Source organism: Anguilla rostrata, chromosome 2 (assembly GCF_018555375.3).
Source record: "Anguilla rostrata isolate EN2019 chromosome 2, ASM1855537v3, whole genome shotgun sequence".
Lineage (NCBI taxonomy): Eukaryota > Metazoa > Chordata > Actinopteri > Anguilliformes > Anguillidae > Anguilla > Anguilla rostrata.
Window position 1 is genome coordinate 51,536,394 of NC_057934.1, and position 18,169 is coordinate 51,554,562.

General features: G+C 39.0%; 2 protein-coding genes and 1 long non-coding RNA gene across 3 annotated transcripts; 2 read left to right on the forward strand and 1 right to left on the reverse strand.

Moving 5' to 3' along the window:
* Window positions 1-263: 263 nt before the first annotated feature.
* LOC135248380 (ras-related C3 botulinum toxin substrate 1) lies at window positions 264-11,643 on the forward strand. Its single transcript, XM_064322946.1, has 6 exons — window positions 264-683; window positions 6,734-6,805; window positions 7,014-7,131; window positions 8,905-8,967; window positions 9,406-9,565; window positions 9,818-11,643. Exons 1-6 carry the CDS (start codon window positions 649-651, stop codon window positions 9,946-9,948), a joined length of 579 nt encoding a protein of 192 aa, XP_064179016.1. The 5' UTR covers window positions 264-648; the 3' UTR covers window positions 9,949-11,643.
* Window positions 11,644-12,266: 623 nt separating this feature from the next.
* On the forward strand, window positions 12,267-12,963 carry LOC135248381 (uncharacterized). Its single transcript, XR_010328415.1, has 2 exons — window positions 12,267-12,646; window positions 12,695-12,963. It is a non-coding gene; the product is annotated as an uncharacterized LOC135248381 (long non-coding RNA).
* Window positions 12,964-13,413: 450 nt separating this feature from the next.
* crym (crystallin, mu) lies at window positions 13,414-17,150 on the reverse strand. The gene is made up of 8 exons (XM_064322945.1): window positions 16,774-17,150; window positions 16,513-16,663; window positions 16,121-16,183; window positions 15,824-15,925; window positions 15,361-15,544; window positions 15,005-15,126; window positions 14,522-14,606; window positions 13,414-13,896 (listed from the first exon to the last, which is right to left on the reverse strand). Exons 1-8 carry the CDS (start codon window positions 16,938-16,940, stop codon window positions 13,832-13,834), a joined length of 939 nt encoding a protein of 312 aa, XP_064179015.1. The 5' UTR covers window positions 16,941-17,150; the 3' UTR covers window positions 13,414-13,831.
* Between the last annotated feature and the right edge of the window lie 1,019 nt (window positions 17,151-18,169).

Genomic DNA, 18,169 nt, shown 5'->3' on the forward strand with positions numbered 1-18,169 from the left:
TCAAACAGGCAGTTCAAATATGAATTGCATTGTGATTGTTAGCACTTGTAAAAATGCAATGATAATATTTTCATACCAGTGTAAAAGTTACATAATATAACTGAAATATTATTTGATATTATAGTTTATTTTCAGGACGGTCAACACTGCTCAGCCGTAGATACTAACCTGAAAATCCACAACACACGCCACTGTGGAGCGCGTGGGCGTGCGCGCCCATGTTAGTTCCCTACATCCTTTAGGAGCAGGAGAGGCCGGAAATGACTACTCTGGAACACGGAGTTACAGTTTCCGTTGTCTCGCATAGTGTGAGCTTTCTTTAAAGCTTCGCATCAGAGTTTTTGGGTGGTGGCTGTTTGCTTCATGAAGTTCTGAGTTTCCAGTGATACACTAAACGGAATTCAGCGTGGGGATATTTATATAGGAGACCTCAAAAGACAGTTTAACCTTATTTGTATGCACTTGATAAAGGGTGCTACTTGTTTTTTTCTGTTTTGGAAGAGAATAGCGTTTAACAGTTCACACAACAAAGAGTAGTCTAGCTTGGTAGTTCTGTAGCTAGCTAGCTTGCTAGATAGCCTACCATACATTATTAGCTAGTTAGCATTAGCTTAGTAGCTAAGAGGAGCGGCAAAGAGTTACGGATCGATGCAGGCCATAAAGTGTGTTGTTGTGGGAGACGGGTAAGTGCATAATGCATAGCCTAATAGTGCTAGTTATATGGCTACAATAATGTGAATCATGTTGCATGTTGTTTATTAAATGTCTAATTCGATTGTGTGGTTATTGACAAAACGGTGCAAACGCAGGAGTATACTAGCATTACTTGCTAAGTTAACAAGCCAACGATTGCCAAGTTGTGATCCCGTACCCACATTCTTGACTTTTCTATATAGCTAGCTAGCTGCATTAGCTAACGTTAGTCTCACTGTATAACGTTTAGGCCATGGATCATATCCTTTCCGAGTTCTCGTTGTCCAGCCAAAGTAGCTTGGTCAGCTAACGTAGCTTGTTAACTGATTAGTCTAACTCTAATTTACCCGGTAACCGTAGCATTCTATTCATTCAGTTTGCTACAACTGTAATTTTATCGCCTACGTTATCAGCTAGCTAACCGGATTGTTCGCGTGCTAACTTGGTGAAACCGTTTAGTCATTTGAAAGAAGCAATATGCAAATTAATAGAAATGTCAAATTAGCTGCTACAAATAATCGTGTTTTTTTCCTTGTAGAAAAGTGTACTAATTACTGAGCTAGATAGATATCCACAGTAGTTCAGTGAATATAACGTTATGTTTGGTCTTTATCAGGTGTGTGTTGTTTAAACAGCTTGCTAGACTAACTACAACATTGCTGTGTTAGAATGAAGAAAATGTTGAAAAGATTTCAAGGCAGTAGCTAGTCGCAAGGGACGTGTATGGCTTACTAATTTATAAATAATACTACGGGCATCTAAGTTAGCTAAGTAACTGTTAGCCTACTGTCTGTACAAGTATCTTGCCCGACATGGACTAAGCATTATTTCATACTAAATTTACTGTGTTTGCAAATGTAACGTTTAAGTTTTTTACTACCAACTAAATTAAGACTTTTAAAATATTGTTGAAAAGGGCCACTCTCACTAACAAACAAACGCAGCAATTTGGCCATTTTCTCACGCATAGCTAATGTTAGCCTTTGCCTGTCCGATTATTAATTAGGGATGGGAAAATACAAGTCCCCAGGCGCCAACGGAGCACGTTTGTATGTATTTGTCCTAACGAAAATACGGTAACGTTGATTAAAACGGAAACCTAAAGTTACGCTCCGTGCAGTATTTCGAATACAGATTTTGTTTTATTCTTGACTGTTATGACTAGGAAGAAGCATACTGCATTTGCATCAGGTTGCCTATTTGAAGTACACCGTAGTTAGCAAAGTCTGACAGTAATTAACGAGGAAGTTCATTGCTTGGATACCTTTTGGTTATGGTTGCAAAATACAGCAACTGAACCACAATATATTCTTAACGATAATTAGGATATAATTAGGTCTAACTGAAGACGAATAAAAGAAGCAATAATAGTGACAGAGCATTGCTTTATGCTTCTGTGGTGACCAGTTGTCTGGGCGTCAATTTAAAAACTATAGTTTGGATGGTTTTCAATTCAATGCCCATATCTGAGTATCTGTATATAATTGGTGCATACTAATCTGTAGTGCAGTATATATAGTTGTTGGCTGTCCCAGAATGCATAAACATGGATTTCCATGTTGAATCAAAATGCAGAACGGAACTGGATTGTTGTGTGGATGTTTGCCCTTCTTTTTTAAACCAGTAATTTTGAAGTATTTCTAAGGATTGCATCTGACTATAATCCTTCTCTCTTGATGAGTTCAAAGGGACAGTTTCAGCTGTAGGCACAGTGAGGAGTCTTCCTGAAGTGAATCTGCCGATAGGCCTAATAATGGAGAAACCAATATGGTTGTTCCCATAAAATTGTATCTGGTTTATGCCTCGGAGCTTTTTTTCAGCGTTTGATGTTAGAAAAAAATATCCCCATTCCAGTTGGATATTTCAGCCCTGTTTCTCAGTCCATCTTACAGAATCATGACAGTCCCTGCATTAGTTTCTTGATGGGTTAGAAGGGAGCTGAGTGGGGGAAAGCTCTCTTGGAATGTGCCTGGGATACGTCTATTAATAGTAGCCAATGGGGCTCTGATCCCTCTAATCTCCAGCCTTTGGATATGTCTTTTCCCAGTCTTTCTGATTTCAGTGTGGTTCTTCATGGCAGTCTGGAAGCTGGTGTTCAAGAAGCAGTGGTTTTCCCTTCCATGTTGTCTGAAAAGGCACATGCGGCAGTTTTTCAGCTGTTTTACTTTCATTGTAGTTGGTTAAACAGTATTTAAGCGCAGCAGTAGTGTGTTCCCCCACATCTGTTTTCATTGTCACTCATACCCCAAGAGAGCAACTCCCTTCAGACTTCTGGGAAAGTGACTGTTCGTGGAATTTTTAATTCAGCTGAGAAGCACGACCAAATCTTATCTAACTTCACTTCACCCTTGTTTAGTTGTACTTGAGCTGAGTCGGTTGGTCAAGTAAGATCCTTTGACAGGGGATTTTTTATTCGTTATTATCTCTTTTTTGGTTTTTAGACTCTTTAGTATTTATTTATTTATCCCTAATGCTGCTGATTTTCCCCTTCCAGCTAAAGCATATCCAGATCCCCATAGATACTGTATCTCTCAGATTTTTACTTGCCAGCAGTATTTTAAAGCAGAATATTGAGCAGTTTAGTTAGATTACCATTCTCAGTGAAAGTACCCCAGCTGGGAATTTAACTTGCCAGTTTCGTTCGGAGACACAGCTGCTAAAACATAACACTGGCACTTAATTAGTAAGGTGAATGATAATGAATATCATTGTAATTCCTTTATAAATGTATGTTTAATACATTTTAGATATGTTGTAGTACAGTGTAAATTCTGTTTTCCTAACAAGGTATCAAATGTCAGACTGTTCTTAATTGCTTTGACCCTTCAGTCCTCATCCTGTCACCAAAGGGTATGTGACAAGGCCAGATTTTCAGTAATTACAGACCAGATCACACGTTTGGCCAAGTGCCTTTGCTGAGCATGGTTTACACTGAGGTTAGGGGTAATCTGATTCTGAAATGTGTACAGTAGCTTTTTTTGATCACGGCGTCCTGCTGCCAAATTATGACACTGGCTACATTTTACTGCAGCTTGGCCCCCGCCAAACTCAGGTGCTGGCTACATTGGCTAGATTACCCCGGTAACCATAACACTCTCAGGAGCACTCTTTCACCTGGCTTGCCCATTTTTGTGGTGTCGTGACGCAAGTCATGTACAGACTCAGGCGTCGGCTCTGTTGTCAGAGTGAGTGGGCCAAGCTCGTGACTCATAGACAGCCACTCATCATTACGGCCAGTGCATGGATCAGGTTACATAAGCAGTCTTGCTGTAATGACTGCCATGTGGACATACCGCTAATCTACCCAAGTGGAGTGGGTGATGACGGGAAGTATTTTTGTCTCATGTTTGTATATTAACTGTAAATCTACACTTTGACCCTAAGCCTTACATGGTCCTGATATAAATCTGGTGTTCAGAATGCAGGGTTTTTTTCATATATTATGCTCTAAACGCTTCTTAAAATTCCAGGAAGACAGTTTAGACATTTCTGGTGTTATCTTTGGGTCTTTTGGGCAAGCTAGTTACACTTCTGCGCTTGCATAAATTAATCGTTGAGAGGGTTTGTGGTGTATTCCCCTGCACATTAAGAATCTCTTAATTTCTATCATGAACCTCAGTGATTTCAGTCAAGCCTCAAATCCAGTATGACAGTGCTGGATGACTCGCCTCTTTCACCCAGCTCTCTAAACCAATCAGCTAGTACACACCCTGGTAAGCACTTAGTGATTCAGCCACTGACTGGGATGTGCTTTGTAACAGAGGTGTCACCTGATATTACAGTTGGTGTACAGTTTCCTCTTTGATCTTCTACACTGTAAATTGACATTGTGAAAACGATGATTCATAGTGTTCATGCTGCTTCCAATGGCTTTGAGCAGTGTTTTTTTATATGTAACACATTTACCTCTAGGTTCTTCTCAGTGTAGCCTTTGCTCAATCTAGGTTGGCTCCTACAATGCCGGCTGGGCCTCCAGAAATGCATAACATGCTTGCTGTTTTTATGAATTATATTTTGTGGAGAAATTTCTAAAATAAGAAATGTAATTTCTACATATAGAAGCATAAAACGGACATATCAAGGTTAGTTGCAGTAGGGTGCATCTGTTAGAAAAGTTGGCCATTTTTTCAACCCAGCTTGGCACTGTCCATCTGCAGTACATTAACCATTAACTGGATGGCTGAAGGACCACCAGGGTCCTGCAACATCCAAACCACTCCCTTTGGCTTGTGGTAGTTATTGAGCTCCCAGTGTTAGTTAATGTTACAGTTTATACTACTACTGTACAGATTTTTATCCACATCTTCCTCCTAATGTGTTAAAACCAAAGAATGGGAATGACTATACTAACTATTCTCTCTGGTTAAGCAGGTTGTCTATGCGTGCTGGCTCTACTTTTAATCAAGTCTTTCTTGGTTTAAAGTGTTGTGTTGGTTACTCTTATAGACGTTCTTTGTGATAACTTCATTACCAGCCTATGCAATAAACCAGATGTCAAGGACATGTCATGTAAAAAGCTTTTTGGGATGCATGAATCATTGGAAATGTGGATATGCATCCAGTTTTAATACAGTCTGTTAATGGGCCTTTTGTTTTATTTGCTCATGTCTTTTGTTTGATAGGGAACACCAGAATATAAAGATTTGACTGGAACTTGTGTGTATTGCTTGTTTGTGCAGTATTATTTAAATGCTAAGATTTGCATTGTACAGTGGATTAAATATAGTTTTTAATAGTCAGCAGGCTACACAAGTATGGTAAGGGTTAACATCTGTTGGCTAGTAGTCTGTAAATGTCTTATTGTACTTGGACTTTGATTTTTACATGCCTTATCATAAGAAACTCATTGTTGCAGCAGCATGCTGTATCTTCAGATCATACAAAGTAAATATGGGTCAGTGCTGGGGAAAATGCTGCCTAGCTTGACTTAATACTTTGTGCCAACATTCATCAGGTTAACTAGTTCCTGAAAATTGTCCTTTGCAGTGTTGGAATACAGAAGTCGAAACTGATGATCAGTAGGCTATGCTACAGGGGGTCCTCACTATACATTGACTCATTGTCAATTGAGTCGCGAGCGTAATGTGTTTAAAAAAGAATTTTTTTTTATTTTTATTGCGCATCAAGAGCACGCAGTCTCGGTTTGACATCATAAGGTGATGCTGGGTGCTGTGTGTCTGAGTCTCCCTCTCACGCCCGCGCTTACTTTTTTTAGTTCTGCCAGACGAAGCATATGTGAGAACTTTCAGTTTCATAGTACAGTGCTGTATTCTGTCGCTTTACGTTGCGAGATGAGTGTCAAATGTGGATCCGATGTTAAGGATGCACCTGTCCCCAAGAGGAAGTGATCTAGAGTTTAAGGATAATAGCATATTGTTGTTTAAGAACCTAGACTAGGAAAACTTAAAATAATTGTAAGAATACGGTAAGAAAACACAGTGTTACTGTTGGATGTGAGTGTGACTGTGTGTGCATGTGTTTGGAATAGCGTTCTGTATCTCTGTTACACTCGGGCTCGCATTGTGTTTGAGGAACACCCTTCATATGTAGCTGAATGGACAGACTTACAGATCTACAGGCAGGGGTCGCGTGTGTGATGGGATGCCTTTGTTCCGGTTGACTGAAACGCTTCCCACCCTGAACGAGGCCCCAGCCAATGGCACAGTCCGGATGCAATAACTGAATTTGGGGCCTATCAATTTATGAGAACTGTGTCCTGATCGGATGAGCCAGAACAGAATGCAGTTTTTACAGTGTCAAGTTGTGTATGGAGGAAAACATCAGACCTTTTTATATTAGGCTATAGGTCTAAAATTAGTAAGTGGATTTTTAATCCATCCTGAGGTAAAATAATTTGACACTTATATGAGACAATCTGATACACTGAGTAAAAAAAGTCATATTGCTTTAACTGAAGAGTTCCTGGCTTTCTGTTAAATAAAGCAGTTACAGTGGCAGTGTTAGTACCTAATGGATTTCAGTAATTAGTGCTGGAGATTTGTGAAAATGAGTTTGAAACTGTTCATTTCCTCTCTTCCAGGGCTGTGGGTAAAACATGCCTGCTGATCAGCTACACAACAAATGCTTTCCCTGGGGAGTACATTCCCACAGTGTAAGTCACAAACTCTGACTCAGATTCATGGCATTATTAATGAACAATATAACACTTTTCATTTGTTAGTTAAGAATTGTTACTTAGGCTTTGATTCCCTGTCCCGTTCTCAAATGACAAGTTTCACAGTGCGCTTGCAGATCTTTTTTAACAAATGCCTAGGTGTCTTGTTGTGTATTGTGAAACTCAACATTCCGACTCCTCTCAGGTTCGACAACTACTCTGCCAATGTGATGGTGGATGGGAAGCCAGTGAACCTGGGGCTCTGGGATACAGCTGGACAGGAAGACTATGACAGACTGCGCCCACTCTCCTACCCACAGACAGTAAGCTTCAGGGCTGAGTAGCTTCTTTTAGGCTACATTTGGTCTAGTGTAATTCCGCTTTCCGCCAAACATCGCCTTGGCAAAAGGCACATTTCTCTTTACGCAATCAGAAGTTATAATGGGGAGGTATTTCTGGTGATGATGCATTTCACACAATTTCTGCGTATTCATCAAGGGCATGATTCATGAGGGTGTGTAACAACGACAGGGGCTTTTGCTGATCTTCCATGATAGCCCAGTGTTGGGTACATGAGTAATCCATTTCCAAGAATTTGGGATATTTTTGGGATGTAAAGAAAAATGATGGTGTCATTAACCATAAATTTGTATTCCACATGATGAGTATTGGCACATTGGTAATGACCTTTCTCAGAAATGCCCCGAAGACAACCTACCTTATTCACTCTGACATACTTCCTTATGTGACTAGTAGTTTGTTTCCAAGGGAGTCTTCTCTTTACAGTATAGTTGGAGACCACCTATCAAGTTGCGAAAGCCTCAGATCTCTCATACCCTTCCTCTGAATGTGACATGGAAATATAGAGGCAAATGTGCATTCAAAGCAAGATGGTTCTCTGTAGACCATAATTTTGTTGTGTGATGTGCCTTTCATAAAATCTTGGTTACACGATGAAGGATGCTGTCCACCAACTCTTCTTTTCTGTATTAACAACATTGTGCAGTGTGTTGTACAGTAGTTCAGTACTGGTGAGGGGGGAAGGGGGCTTCCCACTAACAATTGTTTTCCAGTGTTGATTTCTTATTTACAGATGATTCTATGCTATTTCTATAATGTTTTTCGTCTCTGTGGTAAACAGTGAAGCTCTGTGGCCTCAGAGCTAAATATCTAACTCACATAAGGGTCTAAAGAAGTGAAAGGTTTGCCTGTTTATCTGAGTCCACCAGCACAAACCCCACACTGTGTTCCATTATCCAGTAAGTGAAGTGAGAATGGTTAGTGTTTAGGTCAGCATTATGTTACGATGAATGAATGTACAATGTTCCAAGCAATTCCTAATATAATAGTAAGTACAGTACATTCAACGGGCCATTTGGGTTACAATTGCAGGCACAGTGCTGTCCTCCTCACATTCTGCAAATGTAGGTACATTAGCTTCAAAAACATTCATTTCACTGATTGCCCTTTGCACCACTCGATCCGTAAATGTTGACAAACCTGATGTACTGTAGTGAAGTACTGTTAATATCAAAATATTAACATGAACATTTTGGTTGCATTAAGAGCCAGAATGCCATTATGGAAACCTTGAGGTTGCAACCACAATGTTAATCTAAATAATTTGGTACGTTACTAATTGTATTAGACAATGTAGCTTATAGTTTGTAGAGAATTTAATTGTCGAGCAGAGTCATTTTGTTTATGAATTCATATTTAAATGTCTTCAAAGGTGCATGCCATTTCTGAGTTCTGCATTTATGGAGATCAGTTGCTTTATTCAAATGATAGTGAAGGGGTTTGGTTGCTTGAGTTTGGCTTAAATGTTTTGTGCTCAATTCAAAATTAAGCTTGTAAATATGTGTGGTCTTAAAATATACTGGTCATTTTTATTACACTGATAAATATACATTTAACATTTTTTTCCATTTATTTATTTTTATAAACATCAAGAAATGTTAGGCTCTTTTTCCATAATGTAATTTTTGAATTGTTGCTACAACAGATGTACATGTGAGACAAACAGATTGACCTGATTTATGGTATAATTTGCCTTGGAGACATTTGTCGTAATGTTCAGATTTTCTTGTCTCTAGGACGTGTTCTTGATCTGCTTCTCCCTCGTGAGTCCTGCCTCATTTGAAAACGTCCGTGCCAAGGTGAGAACGAGCTATAATCTTTCCCTTCCTGACTTACTGTCAAGCAGATGTTTGGGGCTGTTGCCTGCTGTTCTGCTGTTAAGAGCAATGTTCCTCTTAGCTTCATGGTTTCATGGAGACAAACATGAAATTTGGATTAAACATTTGCTTTAAGCCAGCAGAAACGACATGCGTGTGTATACGGTGCATCAAGATTAGCTCCCAAACAAGGAAACTCCTGTGTCTTAGGCCTGAATTTAATCAGCAGCAGTGAAGTATCTAGATTATTGAGATCAAAAGTCCCTTCCTCTTACCAGGAAGGGACTTTTTGCAAAAAACTTGTTAGCCCTCTTCTCAGTGATTTGTTGATAACCTTAATCTTGAACCAGTCACAGTAGTGTAAGCTAAAGGTGAACCCAGGGTAAAGCCATCTGACAGATGAGCCTCTTCCCTCTGCAGTGGTACCCAGAGGTCAGACACCATTGCCCCAACACTCCCATCATCCTTGTGGGCACCAAGCTGGATCTGAGAGATGACAAGGACACTATTGAGAAGCTGAAAGAGAAGAAGCTGACCCCTATCACCTACCCTCAGGGTCTGGCCATGGCTAAGGAGATTGGTTTGTGAATCCTCTTTTCTACTGCATGTACAGGGCTGCATCCAGTGGGTAGTTGTTTCATAAAGCTGTATAATTAAACACTAGGTACTGTACTGTGATCGATCCAAATGCAAAATATGCCATAAGAATGAAAGTCCCTCCAGCGTGCAGTAATTGGTTACTTACAATCTTTGAGCTTGTACGGTTTGCAGTGAAAAGTCAAAGTCTCGTCCTAATGGGTGACTTGTTTCCTGTTTCCTGCCTGTGCCACAGGAGCGGTAAAGTACCTGGAGTGCTCAGCCCTGACGCAGCGTGGCCTTAAGACGGTGTTTGATGAGGCCATCCGGGCGGTACTGTGCCCCCCGCCCGTCAAGAAGAAGAAGAGGAAGTGTCGGGTACTGTAAGCCTCGTGCGCTACGGGAAAAAATCTGCAATCTGAGCTCACCTGCTGGGGTGAAGGGGGAGGGAGAGGAGAGAAGAGGAAATGCCACAAAGCATGTACATTCAGTTATGCCATTCTCTCTCATGCATTGTAATTAGCACTACTTACAATTGATTTTATCATATGAGTGAAATCATACCGTTAGCTCTTGGAAGGAGGAAAACGTTAACCCGATTCTTTTCCCTACTTGCAAGACTAAAGAATTCCTGCTGCCTTCTGATTTGTACTTCGGTTTTTTACTTTTCTGAAACGGTGAACCAAGCATGTCCTTTCAGTTTCCTTTTCTTTCCACTCATCTTGAGAACCCATTTTGTTTGTTTACAATCTTCAATTGTATTGAATTGAGGTGTTGCCAAAATATGAACTCCAGATTACAAACATCATTGTAAAACTTCAGACACTAAATGCATTTTTATTTTTGTTCATGAGGTTTACGCCTACACAGCACAGAAACGGTTATTTGGTATCTTGAATAAAATGGTTGTATTGATAGAAAAAAAATGTAATCACTCGACTTTTACAGATGTTGCAGTTGCAGAAAAGCTTTGAAGGATAAGTGTACAATATAGCCATGTTGAACAAGGGGGGATTCAGAGGAATCTTAATCAGAGTGGGTTAGATTAACTCTGAAATGCATTACCAATGCAAGAGGTGGTCAAACAAGAACGCAAATCTACACGCTACATCATCCTAACGAGAAATACTAAGAACAGTATAGCTAGCCTGTGTAAGTGAGACGTTAACAGTTCAGATTTTGTCCTCCTCTTTTTGAGCGAGCACACAGAATTTCAGGGAGGAGGCTCAAATGGTTCAGCCTTACACTGGAGCAGGTGTGTCTGTCATGATCTGCCACTCAACAGAAAAGGGGGGAGGTTCTTTATCCGCCCATGTTGCATTGACCCCTCCATTTAACCAATCTATGAAAGAATATAACAGAGGGAGCATTTATGTATATTACTGAAGACATTTTTATAAGTATTGTCTAAAGAGCCATCATTGTGTAACCCAGGCTTTTAGCTTCACATTGAGGATTGCTGCACCATGCATTTTACTTAATTTGGGCATTTGACATAATCCACTAATTCCACCATTCCCATCTTCCCATATTTTATGAACATAACAGTTCCAATCAGAGTAATTGTTTGTGTTCTGAGACTAAGCAATCAAATGTGAGCATTTAAAAGTTAAAGCAAATGCTAATTTTGGCTGCTTTAGCCATGTTGGTAACTACAAATCACTGTTTATTTTGTTATGTGAATTGGCTGTTTATTTTTCAAGTTATACATTACTGTATTTTTAAACTAACACTCAACGATGTATTGTTCATTACCTCTTGAAGTTATAACTGTTAACATTACCTTAATCCTATAGTTTTATGCAGATATTATGCAATATTGTACTTAAGTAGCTGACTGGTAAATTTTAGAATTGCAATGTTCATTTTTTCAACCTTGGAATCAAATGATCAAAAAGTGCGGGATTGAAGCTTAATCACATCTTTACTCATTTAGCAGTGTTGCAATGTGACCGTTTAAGCAGACATGATTATAAGGAGCTTTCATTTTTTCAGGCAATGGTGGTTTTTATTTTCCCACATAATGAAATGTATAGTAACCTTTGCTGAATTTAAAAAGCCAATAAATGCAATTAAAACTCATGATACTCTCTGAATATGTTATAGTTTTCATTTGGTATTTGTCATGGAAGCAGAATAACTGTGTCGTTGTTTGCTTGACAATTAAAATTTCAGAAGAACCTCATAGAATCTGTCCTCTGCATTTCGCCAGTAATACCCAAGACTATCACAAAAGGACAAGGGTTTTGATTGGTTAAAATAGAACTCGGTTATGCAATGACTGAACAGTGTGAATCTGCACCAATGTTAAAAATGATTGAATCCATAAAACTTATTGAGTAAAATCTGACCTCCAATTCATTTAAATACATTTATACATTTAATACAAGCATAAAATATCACATTTTGATATAAAAAACATAAAACCATACTAAAGATCAAGACATGCAGCAGGTCCCTGGACATTTTATTTAACCTATGTGATCTGGGCAACTTTGACATCAGTAAACTGTCAACTGTAAATTTCTTTGCTCCATACTTTGGTTTCTGTATCTTGTGCAGTATATTCATTCTAGCCAACTACCTGCTTACTGATCTTGAAACTCCAGCTAAAGATGTCATGAGTGCCCCTAACATGCCATACAAATGTTACAAAGGGCCAGAACCAGACAAATAGGGAAGCATTACAGTCATATTCCCATCTTACAAGAAGGCTGTTTTTACATGAATCAATAAGAGGATGTTTGTTGTCCTTTTGAAATGGTAGTAGTTTACCCAAGGGAAGGGCAACACCTGAGGGCCTAGGATTTCATCACTGACGGCAGGTTGTCATAAATGACTACAGATGGAATTTTGTAGCATCCTAACACACCTACCCATGCCATTAGCCAGCTGTACACAACAGTTACTACATTACTCTACGTTATGGCACCCCATTCAATGATTTATATCAGGCCAATAATACATAACTTGGTTAATTACTTAGGAGGACGTGGTGCCACTTACACAGTCAACCTTAAGTGCCTCTTGCACCATCTAATTCTGACAAGCATTGGTATACTCTTGGTTCCTGTATGGTCATATGGCCAAAGAACTTTGTGAATGACTGTGTGGCAGCCCTTGAATTGCTGAGGCATAGGCTGCTGCTAATCTGTTGTTTCTGATGAAAACAGTCATGTGGAACAAGGATGACAATGTATCATGGATTTTGGGGAAGAACCTTTTCAGGAAGTTGGAAATGGAGACATGACTTCCCCACTGGGGCCATAAAGGACTGCAGGTGCTTCCCTTCGACAGGCCTGTGAAATAGCAGCTAGTCTACTGGGCGAAACAGAAGTGGCATTAAGCAGCTATACATCTTCACTACCTGCAATAAAGCATTATTTTATTTATTTATTTTTTTTAAATAGCTTCTTGCTATTTATGTTCAGGGCTTTTTATGGAATGATGGAGCAACATAATATGCCACTGTCTAATTTTTTCAACTGCAGTACTGAATGTGTCAGTACTGAGGATAGTTTATGGCGGATCTTGTATTCGAGCCATTGTGCTCATTTTCTTTTGCAAAGCAGAAGAAACATAAACGGCGTGAGACTTGAGGAACTGGCTGCGGGCGCTGGCTGTGCACCCTTCTTATACATAGCCTATGGCCCATATGCAAATACTTAATTAAGTACAACTTAAGTGCACCTTTACTGCTTAGTTGCACATTAACATGGAAGTGGTTTATCAACTGTACACAAGCTATGTCAGCTAGCCAACTAGCCAGCCGCCATTACAATATTAATTTGTAAATAAATGAAATACATATACAATTGTTGGTTTTAACAATGACGAAGATGTAAAAGAAAATTTACAAGCTCAATCAATTTAATTTCAGTCCACATAATACTGCATTTCAGATCTATATTCACCAAGACTATATGGAACTAGAAACAAAGCTTTACAAGTAGACAAGTAGCACTAACATTTTAAACCAATTAATCATAAAAATCCCAACAAGAGATGCAAATCAGATTCTATACAGTATTACAATTATTTAGTCTATGACATGGTAAATAAACATTAAGCTTTAAAACATTTTATTTTAATTTCAACATTAATTTGAATTTGGGGACTGTACTGCTACAGTTAGATTAGTTGGCTTTTGAAAACAGCAGACAGGCATGGGCTGTTCACAGCACTGTCCTCTGTTTCTCTCAGTTAAATATCAATGTTATCATTGATGTTGTTGCAGAACATCCCTTTGTGAGACCTTGAAAGAAATCCTTCACTGTTGGCTCTTCCACTGGTCAAACACAAGCTTTGCACATACTGCATCCTGAATTCCCATCCCTGTTACAAAACAGCAACGAGAAGACACTTTGAAACAGAATGTATACAATAGTTTTCATTTCATAGGCCTTTATTGGCTCAGGCCCAGCAGTCATGCCACATAAAAACACAGCTTGATTTTGGGGTCATTGTTTGAAATAAGTACAAAAAGAGTAGCTCAAAACCATCAGCAGAAGTTGCTGTCGTCTGGAGAAGCACTATTGTCAGATCTTTATCAAAGCTATTTGGAAAAACAGTCACAAGGATCAATGAATGATAAACAATACATAACTCTTGCTATGTGAATATGCAGATTTACTCATTTCTAACAAAGCAGAGGAACTGTATAAATTTTCAAACTGGATATTTGATTAAACAAAAATTTGGTGAAATGTGCATTAGGTAAGCATTTACTCTGCATGTATACTAGTTGTTTAAGGTACTAGCAAGCATCTGGACTGTTCTAACCAAGGTGATTTCACACAGATCAGGGATACTGAAAGCCGGTGAAACACCCACATGTTAGTATTATACATTTTATACACAGTATACATTTTTATACAGGACTTGGCACACATCTCAAGAAAGGGTGATTATATTAAATTACACTAAATATAAATTATATTTTGTTTAAAAACAAACATACCAAGGGATTTGAACACGGTGGTTTTCTCACATTGGGCCGATTTAGTCCCATTGATAACTTCGCCCAACTCAGCAAATATACTGGCCTAGAAACATATCAACATTCCATAAACAGAATATAGCAAGCAATACTCTAGCAAAACAATAATCTACTAATTACTACTTACACTTCACACAACCAGAGGCAATCAAATGTGATTAGAAACCATGCAAAGTTGCAAAGATTTATTAAATACTACAAGCATTCACACACGCTAAACAAAGTAAAATGTCCTTGCTTCATAATTTCTAGCACCCTAGCAGGTGGCATACTTGCAAATATATACAATCTACAAATAACAAGGACAAACAAGTGGCTTGCAATAATAACCAATCAGGCAAAAAAGGTTAGTTTGTTCCAAATCATACAAGCAGCAAAAGTATTAGTGATAAAATTTGGCAGATTTCAGACAATGAGAATTTGGAATAGATGGCTGTTCTGTACCCCAGAGAGGATAATATCTCCCGATTCAGTAGAGGCTCCTTCTCTACTGTCCACATACACCACTGCCTTTCTCATCAGGGCATCGTCCAGCTCCCTCCAGTCTGGCCTGCAGGCTCCCACCGCTGATGCAACAACAGGTAGAAAAAATACCCTGGGTCATGCGTTGATGCACCATGTTTATGAATCTCAGATTGTTGAAGAATACCATATAAATACCAAATATAAAATGAAAGTACATCCCATTGTCAGCTCTACTTCTGAATTTTCCTGTCTCATATTTGGCAGCCTATGAGTAGTGGCAGCAGTCTTCCCACACACGTTTACTGCCCAATGCCCTACATTTGAGGTGATCTCACCGGCCACATGAGCACCTGGCTTCACCCATTCACCCTGCAGCACAGGCTCTGTTGCCATAGTAACTGTGATTATGACATCAGACCCCTCCACAGCTTCCTTTACAGAGGAAAATACTGCCACAGGGCCCTGGACAGCCCTGGCAAACTGTTCTGCTCTCTCCCTCCTCCTACTCCACACACGTATCTAGGGACAAAGTACACACCTGGTCAACAATGTAAGACATAAGCCTATTACAAATGAATATACTTATGACATATTTACTGCATAGATACAAATTAACTAAGTGGTTGAAATTTTACCTCTAAAACCAGTCATTTTTCATGAATGATTAAAAGCCACTATGTGCACCATTTTTTTAAATTTAGTTCAAGGATGATAGATTATAACTGCACACTCCTTATTAAACTGAAAATAATTAAAACTTTATAAGTGACAGATGCATGTTGTCTCTGTTCACAGTACCTCTTTGAAGGAGAACATTTGTGTGAAGACCTCATAATGGCTGATAGCCTGGCTGCCAGAACCCAGAATGCACAGCACCTCTGCTTTAGGTGGCATCAACAGCTGGACAATAAAGAAACCATCAAATGCAAACTGTTAAACATGGCCAACTTCTATATTACATTGAAATACAAAGGTGTCTCAGGAATTAAGAAACCACAGGATATCCAAGATGCATTCTATTTTTTACTTAATTTAATGAATGCAAAAATACTTTATTTGTACATACAGTGATAGTCAGACTTCTAAGACACTTACTTTAGCAGAAATAGCTGAAACTGCAGCTGTCCTTTTTTCTGTGATGGTTATCCCATCCATAACCTACAGATGTCCATCAAAAAGGATCCACAGGTTGTCAAAGAATCATACCAGTTTGCCAGTCTAAAACAAGCACTCGACCTACATGTTACGTGACTCATATCACAGAAATACGTAAGAACACATAAGCAGTGTGGTCACCAAACATGCCATCATAATTAAATCATTTTTATACACACATTATATATAAAGGAATCATATGATTGCGAGTTTCAGCAAGACAGACACCTGTTTTTTATTGTTCATTTGAAATCTTCTATCATGACTGATACATCAGGTCAAATTACGTTGGCAAATGTTTTTTATAATTTACCTGGACGATATATACTCACAGCTATGACATTTCCCCGTTCTGGGTCAAAAAGCAACACAGTCGCCTGATGTGCAGACAAATCGGAGTCCTTGTCTCGCTGGTAGAAGGATACTATTTTAATGGCTAAAACGTCTTCGTGAGCTATATATGCAGGCATCAACCCAAGGAATCTAGGAAATAAATCAACAATTATTTATAAAAGTAGGCTATACGTGTGTCAAATAGGCTATAGTAACAGTAATTCGTTTGTAAAAATTAAATTATGTCAAGATGATCCTACCCATTGTATTTCTGAAGCGGGACAGTTGTCCGCACTGGTTGGATCACCTCCGTACCGTTCCGTTTAGAAAACATTCCTAGTGCAGACTCGAGACTCGGAATCAAGTCATTATTCTGCAGAAGTCGCATAACCTCTTCACGGCTGATCAACACTGGCAACATGGACATTGTTATAGCGAGTTTTGTAAATTTAGATTAATTACTTTGTATTCCAGATCATTAAGAAGCGTTGCTTCCTCTTCGTGACTGTTACAATAGGTTATGTATGACGCCTGGGAGAAACTTTTAGTGGTCACGTGGAGCGCCACGATTATTTCTCTGTTTCACACAGGGGCTGGTTGTAGTGACCAGAAGTGTCGATTTATATGAATCAAGTCTTCAAAAAAACTAGTAGTTGCCTTGTTTAGCCAATCGGATGCTTAACCCTAATGTCAAATTAGAGCCGCAACTTTTCAAACACTTCCGAGTTGAAAGGTTTTGCATGTAACTCCAGCCACTGAACTTGATGCCAGTACATTATACGTGGAGCCTTGTTGCCATACGGAGAGCCACAGCAAGGTGAAAAACGACACATTACGGCAGACTGCATACTATTTTAATGGCTTGCGAATATATTATAACAATAGGGAAAAAAACTTGCGAATATATACTTTGCTATTATGTGTGTAGGCTACTTTTGTCGTGCACGTGCTGAAACCTGTGGTTGAAAGGTGATGCCTAGCGGAAGATTGGTGTGATGAGCTGTCCCCCGGGATACATGGCTGCCCAACGCGGTTCCTGGAGCTCTACCTCATTCAATCGAAACAAGAGGTCTCTGCTGCAAATTCGTAGAATCATGTGTGCCAAATTAGTGTTGAAATGAAAATCTCCATGGTTGGGCTGCTCTGGTCTAAAACAAATACGGTATATTCAACAAAGTTCAAAATTCAGACCTTTGCTCCATTTTCACATTTTTCTTTGGGCTTGAAACCAGAATGGCGTAAGTGGCATTTGGCAAACTGTACAGGAGAAAAAGAAAATAATATTAAACTTTTTGTATGGCTCCTTTCATGCAGAGATGCAGCTCAAAGTTCTTTACAGTGCAATGGATTTTTAAAAATAACCTCTTGTGATTTGTTTGATTGTAGAGTAGAGCCAGATCAAGAAATTATATCAAATTTGTCTTTGTCCCAAACATTATGGAGCTCACTGTGTGCAGTGTATATGGCTTCACAGATGTTTCTGATTAGTCAGGTGTGTTCAATTGCTTTTTTACTGTAGGTGTAAGAGAGCTTTCAGTATCTTGTCTTGATTTTTGATCTTGATTGCCTTTGGAGTCTGTTATTGACATTTGTCAGCATAAGAGCTGTGCCAATGAAAGTCAAAGAAGCTATTATGAGGCTGAAAAATATGAAAAA